The 17,581-nt window shown below is 44.3% G+C and overlaps 1 protein-coding gene across 8 annotated transcripts in view; it reads right to left on the bottom strand.

Moving 5' to 3' along the window:
* LOC306839969 (RNA-binding motif, single-stranded-interacting protein 3) overlaps positions 1 to 17,581 on the bottom strand; it is a gene marked incomplete at its 3' end in the record, with an annotated part of 278,776 nt that overhangs the window by 135,583 nt on the left and 125,612 nt on the right. For all 8 annotated transcript variants that reach the window (XM_079368934.1, XM_079368937.1, XM_079368936.1 and 5 more), the window contains one exon: positions 13,557 to 13,615. In XM_079368934.1, the coding sequence (XP_079225060.1) occupies positions 13,557 to 13,615 (59 nt within the window). The remainder of the gene's footprint in view (positions 1 to 13,556; positions 13,616 to 17,581) is intronic.

Here is a 17,581-nt window from a genome sequence, read left to right as displayed (position 1 = left end):
CCCAAGCAGCGGCCTCACAAATTATCTGTGTGGGTGAGAAATGAAAATGACCATGATGTTACACTTACGTCAAACTGTGTCATTGCTGAGCTCCATACTCCTGACGAGATCTATGACCACTCACCAGATCCAAACAAAAACACTGACACAGTGAAGTGTTGTTCTGCCACTCCTCAACCAGTCAATGAACCTGCCACGTCCAATCTCAAATTTGACTTTAGCGATTCCCCCCTCTCTAACGAGTGGAAGGACAGAATAACACAAAGTCTAACTGAGTATGGCGACGTGTTCGCACAAAGTGACTTAGATTTTGGACATGCAACTAAAGTAAAGCATCACATCAAGCTAAAAGACGAAACACCATTCAAGCAAAGGTCCCGACCGATCCACCCAAACGACTATGAAGCAGTGAGAAAACACCTACAAACGCTCCTTGATGCAGGAGTGATTCGGGAATCAGAATCCCCTTACGCTTCACCAATTGTAGTGGTTCGCAAAAAGAATGGAGAAGTCCGTCTTTGCATTGATTATCGCAAATTGAACGCACTAACGATCCGCGACGCCTATGCACTCCCCAACCTTGAAGAAGCCTTCTCGGCTCTTGCTGGATCCAGATGGTTCTCTGTCATGGACCTAAAATCTGGATATTACCAGATTGAGATGGAGGAGTGTGATAAGCCTAAGACAGCTTTTGTATGCCCCTTGGGGTTTTACGAGTTCAATCGTATGCCCCAGGGCATTACCAATGCTCCCAGTACTTTCCAACGATTGATGGAGAGAGTCATGGGTAGCATGAATCTGAAGGAAGTACTAGTTTTCTTAGATGATATCATTGTGTTCTCACACTCATTAGAGGAACACGAAACCAGGCTTAAGCATGTCCTTCAGCAACTGAGAGAACATGGCCTGAAACTTTCGCCAAAAAAGTGCCACTTCTTCCAAAGCTCAGTGAGGTATTTGGGCCACATTGTCTCGAGCAAAGGGGTAGAGACTGATCCTGACAAGGTCAGTGCTCTCCGCACTTGGCCTAGACCTCAAACCCTTGGCGAGCTCAAGTCTTTCTTAGGCTTTGCTGGGTATTACCGCCGCTTTGTCAGAGACTATTCGAAAATAGTCAGACCCTTGAATGACCTCACCAGCGGCTACCCACCCTGCAAGAAGGGCCAAAAAACATCTAGCCTGGGAGGGTACTTCAACCCCAAAGAGCCCTTTAATGAGCGATGGACACAGGAATGTCAAAAAGCCTTTGACACAATCATCGAAAAGCTTACCTCTGCACCTGTCCTAGGTTTTGCTGACCCAAAATTACCGTACGTCCTCCACACTGACGCAAGTACTTCAGGTTTAGGAGCTGCCCTGTACCAGGAGCAGGACGGTGAAATGCGTGTTATTGCCTATGCTAGCAGAGGGCTTTCACCCAGTGAAAAGCGATATCCAGCCCACAAGCTGGAGTTCCTAGCCTTGAAGTGGTCCATTGTAGAGAAGTTTCAAGATTACCTCTATGGAAACACATTCACCGTCATAACCGATAACAATCCGTTGACGTACATCCTGAAGTCAGCAAAACTCGACGCCGCCAGTTATCGGTGGCTGGCTGCTCTCTCCACCTTTGACTTTCACATCAAGTATCGTGCTGGAAAGAGCAACCAAGATGCAGATGGTCTCTCCCGACGGCCTCAAGATACTCTGGCCGACAACCAAGCTTCTCTCGAGGAAAGGGAGCGAATTAAACAATTCACCTCGCACCATCTCTCTTCCTTCCCTGACCAGCAGGACCTACCAGCTGACACAATTACTGCCTTGTGTCAACGCCATCTCTTAGGTACGGGTGACAACCACATACCTTCCATCACCATTGTGGAATCACTTGCTATTCACTCTGATGCAGTGCCAGACACCTATGTAGATGAGGGAGTCCTAGGTTTTTCCACCATACCAACCTGCAGCCCAGCAGAACTCCAACAACATCAAAGGTCTGACCCCGTCATTGGACAGGTTCTCAAGGTCTTGGAAGCTGGAGGTGAAGTCAAACCCAACCTCACGTCTGACTCCGATGAGCTCAAGCTGATGTTCAAAGAGTGGAAAAAGTTGGAGGTGAAGGATGGCCTCCTGTACAGAACTCGTTGGTCAGGAGAGGATGTGACGTACCAGTTTGTTGCCCCCAAGTCCCTTAGACCCACCATTCTCACGTGCCTGCATGAAGATATGGGGCATATGGGTTTGGAAAGAACACTGGACTTGGTAAGAGCAAGGTTTTACTGGCCAAAAATGGCTGGGGACGTGGAGAAAAAGATCAAGTCATGCGGACGTTGTGTTAGGAGAAAAACGCAGCCAGAGAAATCAGCACCCCTTGTGAACATCCAGACAACTCGACCCATGGAACTGGTGTGCATAGACTACTTATCCCTAGAGCCTGACAGTCACAACACCAAAGACATCTTGGTAATAACCGATCATTTTACCAAGTACGCTGTTGCCATACCAACAAAAGATCAGAAAGCCACAACAGTTGCAAAGACTCTGTGGGAACAGTTCTTAGTGCACTACGGGTTTCCAGAACGGTTGCTAAGTGATCAGGGCAGGGATTTTGAATCTCAACTCATCAAAGAACTCTGCGCCCTTGCAGGTATCACTAAGGTGCGCACAAGTCCCTATCACCCAAGAGGAAACCCTGTAGAGCGGTTTAACCGCACACTTTTAGGCATGTTGGGAACCTTAAAAGACAAAGAGAAAGGCCACTGGCGAGACTATGTAAAACCGCTAACCCATGCCTATAATTGCACCAAGAACGACGTCACTGGGTTTAGCCCATACGAATTGATGTTTGGTCGCCAACCTAGGTTGCCAGTGGACATCGCGTTCCGTCTACCTGTAAAAGATGGCTCTCCTAAATCTCACTCCCAGTACGTCAAAAATCTGAAAGCACGCCTCGAGGAGAGTTATCAGATTGCCACCGGAAATTCACAAAAGGTTGCTGATCGGAACAAACGCCGTTTTGACAAAAAAGTGAGAGAGTCAACACTAGAACCAGGTGATCAAGTTCTAGTGCGGAACCTGCGGCTGCGGAGCAAACACAAGCTTGCGGATAAGTGGGAGTCAACTGTGTACAAAGTTCTGGAAAGGATGGGAGACTTACCTGTGTATAAAGTACAGCCTACCAACGGAGATGGACCCATCCGAACTCTACATAGGGATCTCCTACTCCCTTGCGGTGACCTGTCAGAAGTGGAGGAAACTGAACCAGCCAGACCCAAGGTCCGCAGGCCGAGAACCAGACAGAGTCACCCTCAACTCTTAGAGGAACACTCAGAGTCTGAGGACGATTCACCTTTCTATCCCTCTGTTATTCCTGAGGAAAGGTTCATCCAAGTTTGTGAAATTCCAAGGAGACACCGTACAACTGTAACTCGAGCAGTAGAGGATAGACACTTACCATCCATACCAGCAAACCCTGCTGTATCCCATCCCCAGGATGAGCCCAATGACAGCAGCCTTCCTGCTGAACCTGTTGGAACACTTCCTGAGGTGGTTGAAAGTGAGGAGCTGGGGGTCATGGGTGAGCAAACCCCTACTGGAAAAGACATCACGCAACCGGATATGACAAATGAGAATGAAATTGAGACAAATGAGAATGAAATGGATAAGTCAGATGAAAACCAACCGGACATGACAAATGAAACTCCAGCTCTTGCTGATGAAGGAAAGGATGAGTCTTCTGGTGATATGGAGCATCCTGCAGATGGAGAAACAAATGACTCCACACGGAGGTCAGAAAGATCACGACAACCCCCTGACCGCTTTCACTACGTTCAGTTGGGAAAACCCTTAATCTCTTTTGCACAGAGTCTCTTACAAAGCTTTAACCAAGCTCTTGACACAATAGGTAGCTATGATAGTTCACCTATGAACCACATAACAGCATGAAGAGACTCATGCACATTCAGGAGGGGAGGGTGTAACCCACATGAATATGGAGTTACTAAATGGACATATCTCAGATAGAGGTGTAATCTCACACCAGAACAGTGGGTGGCGCAACCACTCTCTAACTCTCTGTTAGCGCGCACTCTCAAGGTCTCTTCCTTTTTGGCTGAGACGTCGTCCTGAAAGGTCGTTCCGAACAAGGTTAAGACTTCCCGGTATGAAAACACGATATAAAAGACATATATCAATGAATAATATCCTCATATCAATCGCTGATAAGTTGTCTGTTTAATAGGACGTGATTTGTGTGTGTGAGAGAGTGAAGCTGAGGAGCCGCATCTTTCTTGTTGGTCCCCTCGTGAGCTCCGGTAAGCATAGCCCTATGTTGCTAATAGGCTAAGCCTCCGTGTTAGCTTGTTGAAACTAATTGACATCAAGATATCTTGTTCTGATACTTTTCTTAAAACCAATCGGAGTTATGGTATTGATGCCAAATGTTTAACACTACCGTGGTACAGACTGTATCACTGTAAATTGTGAGAATGTCCTTGAAAAAGATCGCTAATGGCGCTAGCCGCTATGCTAACGGCTATCGTTGTCAATGGAGTTTAATATGAATGCTAGTGCTGCAGTGATCGCAGCTAAGCTAATTTAATAGCACAGCAGTGATAGTGTGGTGCTGCATTGAAGGTGTATTGCACCTATTTCTTGTATTCAGATCATTTTGTTGAAAGAGTATCCACTCAATATATTTGCATAAATGCAGTTTGAATTATTTCATTGTGGTTGTTAAAATGCAATTGGTATAAATTGAGATAAAGTTCATCTGATGTTTAACAGGTTAAATAGATTAAAAGGGTGTACATTTAAAGGAGTGTAAGTTATATGTAAAAACTGTTTAAAAAGATAAATAGTGCTTCAAAAGAGAAACCAATTCATTGTTATATTACATGGGAATTGTGATATGGAGTTCATGATGTATAATTCTCTCATAGCACTAAGATACTTATGTTGTGATGCATGTCAATTCATTTTACAAGGATTGAAATAATTTATAACCTGAGTAACTGGTTATATCTGATAAGATATTTGAATGATGGATATAAGCAATGAGGTTGAGTGATGAAGAGAAAGAGAAGATAGTAATTTGTACTTTCTGCACTGTGTGTGTAGATTGGTTTTTTTATTTGATCATAGATCTGGACTGGATCGTTCAGAATCTGAACCTTTGTGGGTTCAGTGGCGAGCTAACCCAAGAGACATCGACTGTGGACGGACCAGAACCCCGGTGTGGCCAGCCGTGGGTCCGCCCTCAGAGGACATCAGGACCATCCATTCATTTCATTCATTCAGGAACCAGATAAGAACTAACACATTCAAACTACCCGGGTAGTGTTAGGGACATTTACATAGTGTGCACACAACAAGTCGAGGAAAATCTCTTTTCTCTTAAAGGAGAACTGCAGCAAAAGGAAACCAAACTTGGACCGTCTGTTTTTCTTTGTTTTATTTATTTTAGTGAAGATTCTTTTGATACTTTGGAAGAGTGTATTTTGTATGGTGATATCTTTTGTTCATTCACTTGCATTGCCATATGTTTGTTGCTGAGGCAATAAAGGTGGTCACTGTTCACTTCCACGTTTACTCTCTCCTAGTGAGTCAATTAAGTAATTCCAGGTATCTTTTCCCGAACCTAGATGAATGTTAGCGCTCTTAAGTTTAGTTATCAGTGTGGTAAGGCTAGAGGGCGCTACACGCTCATCATTTTTCTTCCTCTTTTGCTCTCTTAATGAATTCATATGTATTCACACTCATTAGCTCTAATGCAGCACCATATGGCTTCCCACTACATCTCCCGCTCTAAATTCAGCACGACTGTCGAGAGACTATTTGATATATATAAGACAGTGCTTGACTTATGTTGCAGTCCACACTGCGGTGCTTAAAAACGGTATTAAGACATATGTAGAAAGATTTCGGAGGATCTACAGTCTAGCTGACATAAGAGTTCTTTAGATACACAGGATTATCTTTTCAGGCACTTTAAATAAGATATTAAGACATTTAAAGAATATCTACCCATTGCTGGTAGTGATGTCAAAATTGTAAAAAAAAATTCTTGAAATATAAATGGAATCACTCAGCTGGCTGGTGGCTCCATCAGCTTACTTGTTTAATAGCACAAGCCTGATGTGTTTGCTGCAACATGTGAAGAGCACTTGAGAAATGTTTGAGTCCTGATGGGTGTTAATTACTTGTCAAGAGGTTGTTAAAATGAGACCTGTGGCAAAATCACTGAGTGGCTACCAACACCAGTATCTCAAAGTACACACAGACACACTCTGGTACACTAAAGCACTTAGGCTGAGGTAGCCTTGTAAATGCCAGCATTCACACACATGTTTGTGCACATACAGGCACGCATGTTCACATATGGTATATTCATGGTAGAACAAGTGCAGCAGCAGTTTCACACTCACACCCAGGTTAGAATGTCAAACAACCTTGAATAGCAGCTCATTATGGTTCCCGTTAATGTGAAAATGCCACAAGCTGTATAAGCACCACAATCTCCACACAATGAGCAGGTGCAAGTCCCGTTCGTTCACACTTCTCCTTCACTTCCCCCTATAGAAAATCTCAAAATACCTGCCCGCCCATCATTCTAATAATACCTGGAGATTACGCACTCTGGTATTCACGCTGGGTGCTGTGCTGTGCGCAAACGTGTTTGTAATATGCAATGTAATCGCGTCAGGTATTTCGCCTGACAGCAACACCAGCGAGATGAAACGATTGGTTAAATATTTGAACGAGGCGCGATCGATGGAGATCAAGCATCCTCGGGTAGAGACAAACTAAAAACTAAAATATGGACAAAGTGTTCTGTGAACAATTACAAAGCCCATTTCTTTTCTTTCTTTTTTTTTTTCCAACCGTTAGTCATTCAAGAGGAACGGCCTCGTCGCCCCCAGCTAGCCTTTTTCTTCTTCTTCTTCTTTTTCATTGCAGTTATGATTTATGCCTTCCTTAACTAATCAAGGGGATGATCATTAGTCAAAGGATGTGCGAGAGGGCCAGGGCCTTGGCAGGTGGCTGCAAGGCTATATCCTCGCGCTGTGGTCCCCCCCTGCCATCCTCGGGTTAGGTCCAGGATAAGAGATGACTCTGGGTCCGCCCCCTCACCTTCCACGAGTGCCTTCAGAGGCATCCGTCAACAAACAGGACATTCAACAGCTCTGGGATAAGTTGTGAAATGAACTGAGCCACAAACTACGAGAGGAAAGCCAAGTGATGACAAAAATAATCTGCAACAGAGAGACTCCTCTATGTTGAAATGCATCGCATTTTTTGCACTCTTTGGATCCCATATACAGGAATTGAAGAATAACACAAAGAAATAAGCAAATTCCCCAAATTTTCTACGGACCAGTGTGCAAAAACACTCCAGGGAAACCTTGGTTTATTTTGATCCTTGATTCTGTGGCTCGTAACCTCAGTACGACCTTCACTCTGCACACACAGATTATAAACACACACGAATTTCATGACCCAACTGCGTGCAAAAAAACAGAACAGGAAGTGAAAGAGTACAAAAGGTCAAAGCTCGAGGAATGCAGCTCTGATGGCCTGGCTGCTTCTATTTATGACAAACTTGGCCAATCGGATGCTTCTTGTATGAATAGCCAACTGGAGGTTACGCATGGGAGGGGGGTTGAGGGCAAAGAAGAGGGACTTTTGTGTGTGTATGCAACTTTGGGTTCTAACAAAGGCTTCGGATGTTATCCAGTAAGGGCGTGCATGCTGAACTGTCGGAATCAATGTGATTATCCCTCAGCTATTGCTAATTAGAGTCATTAATACGCAATGCAAGCAGGAAATGGCCCTCTCTCTTTCTCTCTCTCCTTCGGCCAATCTCTCTTCTTTCTGGAACGGCTTTGAGGTAACAGAGGCATTTGGAAAAGGTCCGCTGTTGGCCGCACTTCAGTCGAGATTCTCATCTGCACATAATTCACTTTCAAAGGGCAGAGGGGGCGGCAGAGAGAATCCTTAATTGCGCCGGCACAATGTACAACATAGACAAATGTTTATATCTCAGCCCACTAATGAGAAACCAATATCGAATGCAGAAAGCCCTCTCTGCCTCCCCCCCCCCCCCCCCCCTCCACCCTCCACCCTCCACCCTCCCCTCCCTCAATACCCCCAAATACACAGATACGCATGACAATGAGAAACAGGCCTTTTTGGAGAGCTTCACTTCATTTATCAATAGCCCTTATGCTCCGAGTCATGCAATACTCCACTCAAGCTCTGGTGCTGCAATAAATCTGCTTTTATAGAATGTAGCATTGCCTATATTTCTCCATTAGGCTGATCCTGTGGTAGGAGAAAGGGATGCTTCAGATTGTAATGGTCAAGCCTGAGACAGGCTTTTAAACTGGATTGCATGGAGGCTGCATACAGTATGCTGTTAAAATTGATTTAGTATTCAACAGCAGGAGGGTGGAGCGTGCGCGACTGAAGGCACGGACTACCCAGACGTTTAGCTTTAAAAAATAAAAATAAAAAAAAATCTCAATAACTTTGTGTTTTTAAGATAGCAATGAACCAATTAGATGCTTTAATCTCTGTGATGAAAAGTTAGAATAGTTTCAACATGATTCAATCTTTGGGGACAAAACGAAGAAGTATGCATGTTTCACATCAAGTCACCCACGTAATAGACTAAAGGCGACAGTAATTCTTTCAAGATGTGACTTTATGTAATGCCCTTGCGAGTTTTTAGCATTCTCATACAAAATGGATGGCAACTTCCAGGGCAGAGAAATGAACAACAACAAACTGCCGAACACACAGGCCACGGGAGACTATCTCCTCATCTCATCAATCTCCCACAATTCAGTGCGGTGGTCCGTTGCGGCATAGCGCCAGTCAGTCCCGGTGAATCTCGGGCGCAGCCTTATCTCCCAGCGGCGGAGGAGGAAGCGGAGGTCCTTTAAAGGGGCTGAGGTCATTTCCTCTGCCTGCAGGCTCCGGCAGGGAAAATAAAACGTCTCCATTCGGTCAGCCCTGCTTTATTTCAAAAGCCTCCGCCGCCGCCTTTTTAAGAGGCCCTTGTGGGCAGGGGATGGCAAATGAGCGGTTTTGGGGTTTTCCTTTTCTCTCTCCCCGTCTGCCATCCTCAATACCCGGCTCCATCTGTGATGCTAACCCCCAAATCTCTGCTGTATTTCGACAGTAAATGTGAAAGTGCACAGACAGATGTATAGATAGAGTATGAGAGCGAGGGAGAAAAAAAAAAAAAAAAAACACAAAGAGGGAAGGAGTGTTAGAGTGCGGAGGAGCATGAGAGCGAGAGAGATGAAGAGCTGAATGCCTCCTCTTACCCACAGCGCTTGACAGCCCTAAAGCCCTTTCACAACTTCCCGTTCCCATTTTCCTCTGAGCCGGGCTACATCCAAAACATGTGTGTGTGTGTGTGTGTGTGTGTATTTATCTGCATGCACAGTTGATGTGCTTCTGTTGTGACCCCTGCGTGTGTGTGTTTGTGTTTGTGCCTGGAAGCCTCTGTGTGTGTGTGTGTGTCATAGAGTAAGGTAGGGAGAGGAAGTGAGTCAGTGCTGGGAAAGATAGAGAGGCTCATTGAAAGGCCTGCGTGGTGGGGTGGTGCAGGAAAGCAGCCAGAAACAGGCAGACAGGCAGGCAGGCAGGCAAGCACACATGCTGTGATGTTAGAGAGAGGATTGATAGATCTGTTGCACGGCCACTGATGCTGCAAGAGCCTCACGCACCTCGGGCAGATGGATGGCGAGTGCGTGCGGGGGTTCGATTAGTCTTTGTGTGTGCGCACCCTTTGTGTTTGAGTGCGTGGGAGAGGTGTATTACATGGTCTTAGTGTGTCCTTTTTGTGATGTGCTACTTCAAACAGGGGCTCTATAGAAGCTGCACAGACTTGTCTATGACGCTGTAACATATAGACGCACAGTGGCTGGGAGAACAGTGTGTGTTTTTTTTTTTTTTTTGTGATTCTGCGTGGGCTCCATCCATACCCGTTTGTATGCACAGTAAAACACGCGTCTCACGAACACCTGACCCCTGAAATACGGAAAGCATCATCACGGTTTTTCTGCCTTTTCCACAACAGACCGCCTCCACTCCCACGCGCACCATTCCATCTCAAACATCAACAGCTTTCCATCTTCCTATCATGTCTCTCACACTCAGTGTCATCCTGTTTTTAAAGGCGTTTATTTACACTAGGACTAAAGCACTCATATGCGTGGAAGGCATTCGTCAGCTTTTAACAGTCGCATATTCAGTTTAAGTGGGATTCTACGTCTTATTTGAGTGGATGCATTTAATGGCACAGACACACTCACACTGTGTAACTCTACAGCTCCACTCCGGTTTGTTCACTGAAGGACACAAGCTGCCGTAGCACCTTACTCGCAAACCAGCATAATGGTATAAGTATATTCAGTGATCTTGTTGAGCCTGCTCAAGCTTCGCCGCTTACATGCTGAAATATAGTCGTAAAAAAAAACATTTTTGTGCTTTTTAAAATCTATAAAAAGTCAAACCTGGTTCTACTAGTGAGCTGCGACAATAAACAACAAACCCCCCCCAAATAAACCCCACACGCCACGTGAAAGAAATCTGGGTCTAACTGTAAACTTTGGATGGTTCCTTTCTGCAATGTCTCAGTTTCATTTTCAATATTATCTGACTACAATGTGAAACAGTTTCTACTTTCTATTCATTAGCTCTGGAATTGAAAGCTTAAAAAAAAAAGGAAAAAACTACACAGCAGATTATAACACAATAAAACAGGATTAGATAACTTTGAAAAGTTGCTGCAGAGGCAAATCCACAGGTAATTGAAGAGAGGAGACTCTAGGAATACACTCTTGAATGATTGACAAATGAAACACCCTGCCACATGATCATTGATGATTCATGATCACATTGCATCGTGGGTAATAATAATAATCATGACAGGTTGAATAAGGGCAGAATAAGCAGAGTCAGAAAATGGGCGTACCAGAGGGTGCAATATGTAAATTAACTGGCTCCAAGTGTTTTATATGCAAACATGTTAATCGCAGGGAAACTAGCGCTACGATACGACGCGACACAATATCTTTATTTCACCTTCACTTATCCAGGAAAGGTCCCGTTGAGGTTAAAAACTTCTTTTTCAAAGGAGTCCTGCAGACTATGACATGCAACACATACAATCTTGACACTGGGATTCTGCAATAGTTGGTATATTGCGAGACGATGATATTTTAATTCATTGACAAATGGCATGAGGTGCAGAATACAGAGAGTCAAACTGAAGGATGAAGTTGTTTATTCACTGCGTTTTAGTAATCACCCCTTATCACGCTTTGTCCTTCTTTTCCCCGCTCTCATTATCGCGCTGTCTTCTTCAAATCCACTTTAATCAACTTCTCTTCGACTACTGAGGTTCTGTTTGCATTACAACATATATTTGATAAGCACCGCCGTGAGGAGCTATATGAAATAGTGATGAAGTTGGCCCAAATCTTTTTATTAAATGGTATGTATGTATATACAGTATTGTGTAACAGCAATTTGATTGACGACGATGACTTATTAGTTTTTTCTAACGCCTGACATATAAAGTCCAACCACACCAAAAGAGAAGACAGCCAGAGTGTGAGATGTATGTTGCCCTTTTTGTTTTCACTCATACTATCTCTCTCTCAGAGATGACTGCTCCTGACCTCGTCTCTCTCCCATTTTTCTCACGTTGTTTTGTCAGTGTGCTCGCTGGGCTGAACTAAACACAAATAACACGAGGGGGAGGAGAGGAGGTGGAGCAGGAGGAGAGGGGCAGCCTGCTCGCCGTGTGATGGTGGCGCGTGGTGATAAGCTGCCGCTCTGACATTTAAACAAGTGTCAGGGTCGGGGGGGTCAGCTGACTGGAAACAATGCGTGACTAGATCAGGGCGATGTGCCGATTCCACTTTGTTGCATGGAGCGCAGACACACGGCAGCACGTCAGGATTTCAATGTGAAAACTTTTCTGCTTGACTCTGTGAATCCCGCTCACCTTTCAGGAGATAGTCAGATATTTATGGGAGATATGTTTCGTTTTAGCTGCTGACTTTCAAACTGTAAAGATATAGTATTTTCCCTTCAAGGTTACTCAGCACTTCTCACTTTATTCTTCTTCTGTGTCCACTTCCCTCTCTCTCTCTCTCTCTCTCTCTCTCTCTCTCTGTCTGGCTGCAGAGCAGGACCATCTTTTCCACTTATAAACTACGTCTGCTTATATTTTTTTTTCCTCGCATTAGCACAGCGCAGCATTCCAGGAGGATGACTTATGGGAAACGTTGTCTCCCACATAACTCGGTGCTTGGCTGAGCTAGTTTTTGTGTGTGCTGCGCATAACTCAGGTCAGCTGGACACATAGAGAAATAACCTGGAATAGAGCACACTCTCTTTTTTTTTTTTATTATTTTTTTTTTTTCATAAACTCAGAGGTTTTTTTCTCTTCTTGTGCTCGTCTGAATCTGCCTTAGCGCCCTCCACTCTGTTTGAGTCCTATTTAATCCAGCCTTTGTAGTGTCCTGTGACCTGCAGATGCATCCTCTCTTACTAACATGCCTCCAGTCTTGTCTGTAATAACGTTTCGGACTCAGGGGGGCAAAAAAAAAAAAAAAAAAAAAAGCCCTGCTAAGCTAATCAGCCCCCTTTTTCAGAGGCACAGGTTTCTTTCCTGAACATTTTGACCCAGAGCAGGCCTAGAAGGATAAACTGAGGTGGAGTGGAGGTGTGGAGCAGGGTTAAGAAGGCAGCTTCACCTTGAAAGGCCACACGTCAGAGCCCGGGAAACCACAAAAAGCAATTAAAAGTATTGATGGAACTTCAATAGCTCTTAAACAGTCCTGCCAGACACCTCGGGGCAAGTAGCACACACTAATCTTTTTTTTTTTTTTTTTCCCTCTTTGCACGGAACGAACGGTGGAGAGAGAGCCTCTCCACTGTTCGTTCTTTATTCTCTGAAGATTGTCTCTATCATTATGAACTGATTGCGATGTGAAAAACAGAGAAGCATGTGTAATGCATTTACAGCCATGTCAAGCAGGTGGCTGAAGAGAAAACAGAGCCAAGACTCTCAAGAAGGTGACTGTAAAAACAATTCATGTTGATCTAATCCTCACCAGCTTGTTAGCTCACTAATTGGGCTGCTATGCATGTATGCTCAAGCATGGAAATGTGTGTAGAAATTTCAAAAGAGACACTAATGTCTTTGCTGTTTGTGCGCATCATTTAGACACAAATGAACCTCTCATAGAAACACCCCCTTTTTTAAAAGATCGTCTTCCATATGGGGGAGAAAAAAAAAATCGGAAAAGGAGGAGCATGCAGGGAGGGGCTGAGAAGGTGGCTGTGTGCCTACTTCCTCCGACTTCCTCTGAAGCAGGGCAGAACCAGACAAAAACAGGTTGTTTACCCAGAACCTTCCAGCAGTATAAGGCCAGCGAGTGCCTAAATCACTTATTTACGAGGCAGGGTTTCCAGGCTGATGTCTAAATGTAGGCAAGGGCTTGGACACAGGCTAAAAACTGGGTACATGAGACATTAAAAGAATGACTTACCTTTGCACTGGTTGGTGTTTTTATCCAGTATGGCCTTGGTTGACACTATTTTCCCATACCTGCAAAGACAAAAACACAAAATGTTTTGACTCCGAATGACCTTTCATAACCTTTTGAAGACTCTGGCGATACACTAGAATAAGTTATCTCGAGCTCAGCATAGATGTCATACTTTCCATTCTCACTGCCATTTAGTTAAAAAACAAGCAATTTGCTAAGTAGCCTAAATGTCAAAATATACTGGAAAGAGAAATCAGTTGAGGTTAATAACATTATGTTTATGGCTGACTTCAAATGAATGTGAAGTCCTTTGGCATTTAAGGGAGTTGATGGACATTTTTAAAAGGTCCAAAAGCACTCGCAGTGATCTATCCTGAGAGTTAGAGTTAGTTAAATATTTGTTTGTAGAAAAAGATGACTTTAGAACTCATTTATTGAACGTTTATAAAACCAGGAGAAAACTCATTGAGATTATAAATCTTTTCCAAAAGAGGACTATAGTCCAGACAGGGAGCAGCACAGTTCAAAAAGTCTCCTTAAAACAATGAGCAGTCAAACAAAAGTGCTACAAACTGAAGCACATTTACCATTTACCAGTTTTTCCTGGATGTATAATATTGTTCCTGATTAAGGCTTCAGGCTGACTTGTTTCAAAAAAGATCACAATTGATCTCTGTGTGTTTACGGGGAATATTTGCTTGTTTAATATAACTTTATTAAAAGCAAAAGATGTGATGTCCAGCTCTGTAAAACACAACTTAAAGACTCCACTGTGTTTTTATATCTATGATGAAGAAAGGTTACTCAACACAGAGTACTGAATACAATTGAGGTCCTTTATGAATGTTTTTTACATCGATACACTGACCTTACTGACTGACTGACATTCAGAATGTGCCAGTCTGCAAGTTCATCTTAGTATGCATGATTGTGCGTGTGTGCAGGCCGCAACCTAGCTTTCACGGTAACTCTTGTGCACGGGATGTATTCATGTCTGTGTATAAATACAAAAGTGAGAACAATTCCCCGTGTTGAGCGCACATCACAATGAGTGAGCAGACGAAAGACAGCTATGCTCTGTGTGTTTGGCACACACATCAAACGCGCACGCACACACGCACACACACACACACAAACACACAAACACACATTGTGTAGGGAAGAAGCAGTGGCGCATCCCGGCCCATATTTCACCAGCGGGGGATAATTGTGCCATTTCTCAACGAGTGGCGGAGACTCTATTTACTGCATGCTGCGGTGGGGTGGGTGGTGGATATGAACTGATGAGCTTCGAGAGGAAAACTACCAGCTTACACACACACACGCACACACACATACATTCATACATACAGATAATACACAAGTACACACACACACACACACAATACACTGATATAAACATGCAGACAGACAGCATTTACCAATTGGTGGAGTGTCTCTGTTCTGCTGATAAATTGGCGTTTTTAGCTAAAGGGATCCATAATCTGCTGCAACAGGATGTGACTGAAGCGCAATATTTGATCACGCTGAGACACTCTCAACATAAGTACACAAGAAGAGCAGAGCAGTGAGGGTTAGATATGAGAACATGCTGAGCTGGGTTCGCAACTGCTGTTGGTCTATTTGTTTCAGGAACAAACCATAGAGCGGTAACAAAGGCCGTAAATACACTGTACGATCGTAGTCAGGGTGGGATGTCGTCTCACACTGTGTCAGTGAGTCGTGAAGGAGCATTGACAATGAATGAATGAAGTTTCCTTCAAGAACTCTCACAAATAGTAGTTGAGGTCAGATCTTATTGTAGTCTAGTTGGCTCAAATACAAACAACGTTGAAAACCCTCTCACAAACACTCAGCTGGACAACAGTGCCTGGCAAGAGTGTTTCTGTTGAACGCAAGCTAACTAGCAAGCAAAACAATGAGGTCGCACTGAGGTCGGGGAATCTGCTCATGGCTTAGCAATCACGATACGATCACGAGTGCGGGAACCTGGCGCTCAAAGTTTCAAAGATGCCAGAAATCGGTCAGTCTGGTTAAGAGCAGCAGATCGGGCAGAAATCGTGATTGGGCTAAAATTCGGTCCACTTTCACGATCAGTCATGTGACTCAGAGATGGAGCTTTGAATTACACATGTATCCCTGGAATAAGAGTTACAATTTGGTATAAGAAAAGCCTTTTTAAGTCACTGAGCTAACTCCTATATGTGTGTATTTGCTCACATGTGTCATTGCTGCTTCAGTTTTTAAGTGAAATATTTTGTGTGCCACCAGTTTGGAAAGCAGTTAAAAAGCTCAGTGCTGTTGGCACATATTAGGGGAAAGTTCTCATTAAAACTTAGTTTGGACTCTGGGGGAGCAGGAGACGGTAGCTTCCCAATGCCAGCTCATCACTGCTCCCCTCATTAAATGTTAAAGATGGCTCATCAATGCATCCTCTCCGCAGTCCAAATACACAGCACAAAGACACTGCAGCAAGATGAAAAGGTGAGGTGGAAGGAGCCAGCTTTGTCTCCATAATGGAGACATATTGAGGATAGATGGAGAATGTGATCTGCATGTTCATGTATGTGGTGTGTGTGTGTGTGTGTGTGTGTGTGTGTGTGTGTGAGTGGCTGTGGTTGACCCTGCTGGTGGCTCCTTCGCCTCTCTGCCAGGCATGCTTGCCGAGGCTTTGATGTGACAGAGGCGGTCCCTGTGAAGCGCAGGTTTAACACTGTGATGCTGTGGCCGGGATGCAGAGCCTGTCTCCACTAATCCTATTTCAATCACTCTCGCTGCCTCTTATCTCTGACTCCGCTGGCCCTCGGCCCTGCCTCCTCCTCACAAATCTTCCCCTCTCTCCTGCACTCGGCCTCTTTCTCCCTCCACTACCCTCTCCATTCCTCTTTCCTGTACTGTATCCTTCATTCCCCCCTCCCTTTGTCTCTTTCTTCCTCCTCTCTCCTAATAGGAATCCCATGGCAATCACTCTGATGCAATATCACATAAAGCGTCAGAAAAAAGAATACGGCAGAAATGAAACTGCCTATAAAAAACACAGGCTTTATGTTCTATTTTAGTTTGATGAAAATGCTGAAATTGTGGCGGATGTAAAACATGTCATTCGGTTGACAGCTGTCTGGGCGTCCAAATGCGATACATTTTGAAGCCGAGCCGATAGCTCGGTTACATTTTTTAAGAGGGCAGCTGCGAGTACACGAGTGACATCCTGGTGCTTGTATTTCTTTCTTTTCTGGCTCTTTTTGCTGGATGAAATGATACAGGAGTATTCCATTTCCGGCATCTGAGCTGGGAGAGTGAAGAGCCTCTTTGCTGCATGTGGGCAGAAAGAGAGAGAGAGAAAAAAAAAAAACAGAGCGCTGGCCAGAACCACAAGACGTCACTGTGGGTGTTGCTGGTATACACAGGAAAGCACAGCAATGGAAATGATGAGCAGACCACCCAGGTGCTGTGAGGAGAACTTGCCCTCGGCCTTTGGATGCACTCTTAAAAACATGTATCGGGTAATCAAACAACATGGTAATGCCTTAGATAGTAGGTGGATATGAACCACTTTCTCCCATCTGTACTTTCTAAGGTTTGTTGTACGTATATGCTAGGTAAGGTGCAGAATATTATGCTGTATCGGCATTTGACTTCTCCTCTGTGCGTACAGAATCGGACTTGAATACAGTGCATGCATCATCCGAATAAACCGCTTCCAGCTCTTCAATAAAAGGGACAAAAAAGAGAAAAGCAAGAAGCGAAACAAAACAAAGAGAGCTTCACTTTGTTCAGCTGTGATTCTGAGTTGTACAAAAGCAGCTTCAGGCGTGTTCAGCACATCTGAAGCACCTGTGCAAGGTGGGTGGGTGGGGGATGGGTGCAGGTGTGAAACGAACACTATGGAAAACAATAACTTTAATTCATCACCTCTTGTAAGCCTTTACGCAGAATAATAAGCAGTGGAGATGCTGCGGCTGGAGAAGCGAAGGTGCTGCAATAAGAGTTTTACTCATGCAGGAGGAGCAGGTGCAGCTAACACC

Source organism: Symphodus melops (genome assembly GCF_947650265.1).
Source record: "Symphodus melops genome assembly, chromosome: 18".
In the NCBI taxonomy this organism is placed as follows: domain Eukaryota; kingdom Metazoa; phylum Chordata; class Actinopteri; order Labriformes; family Labridae; genus Symphodus; species Symphodus melops.
This window is presented reverse-complemented; position numbering and strand designations above follow the sequence as displayed.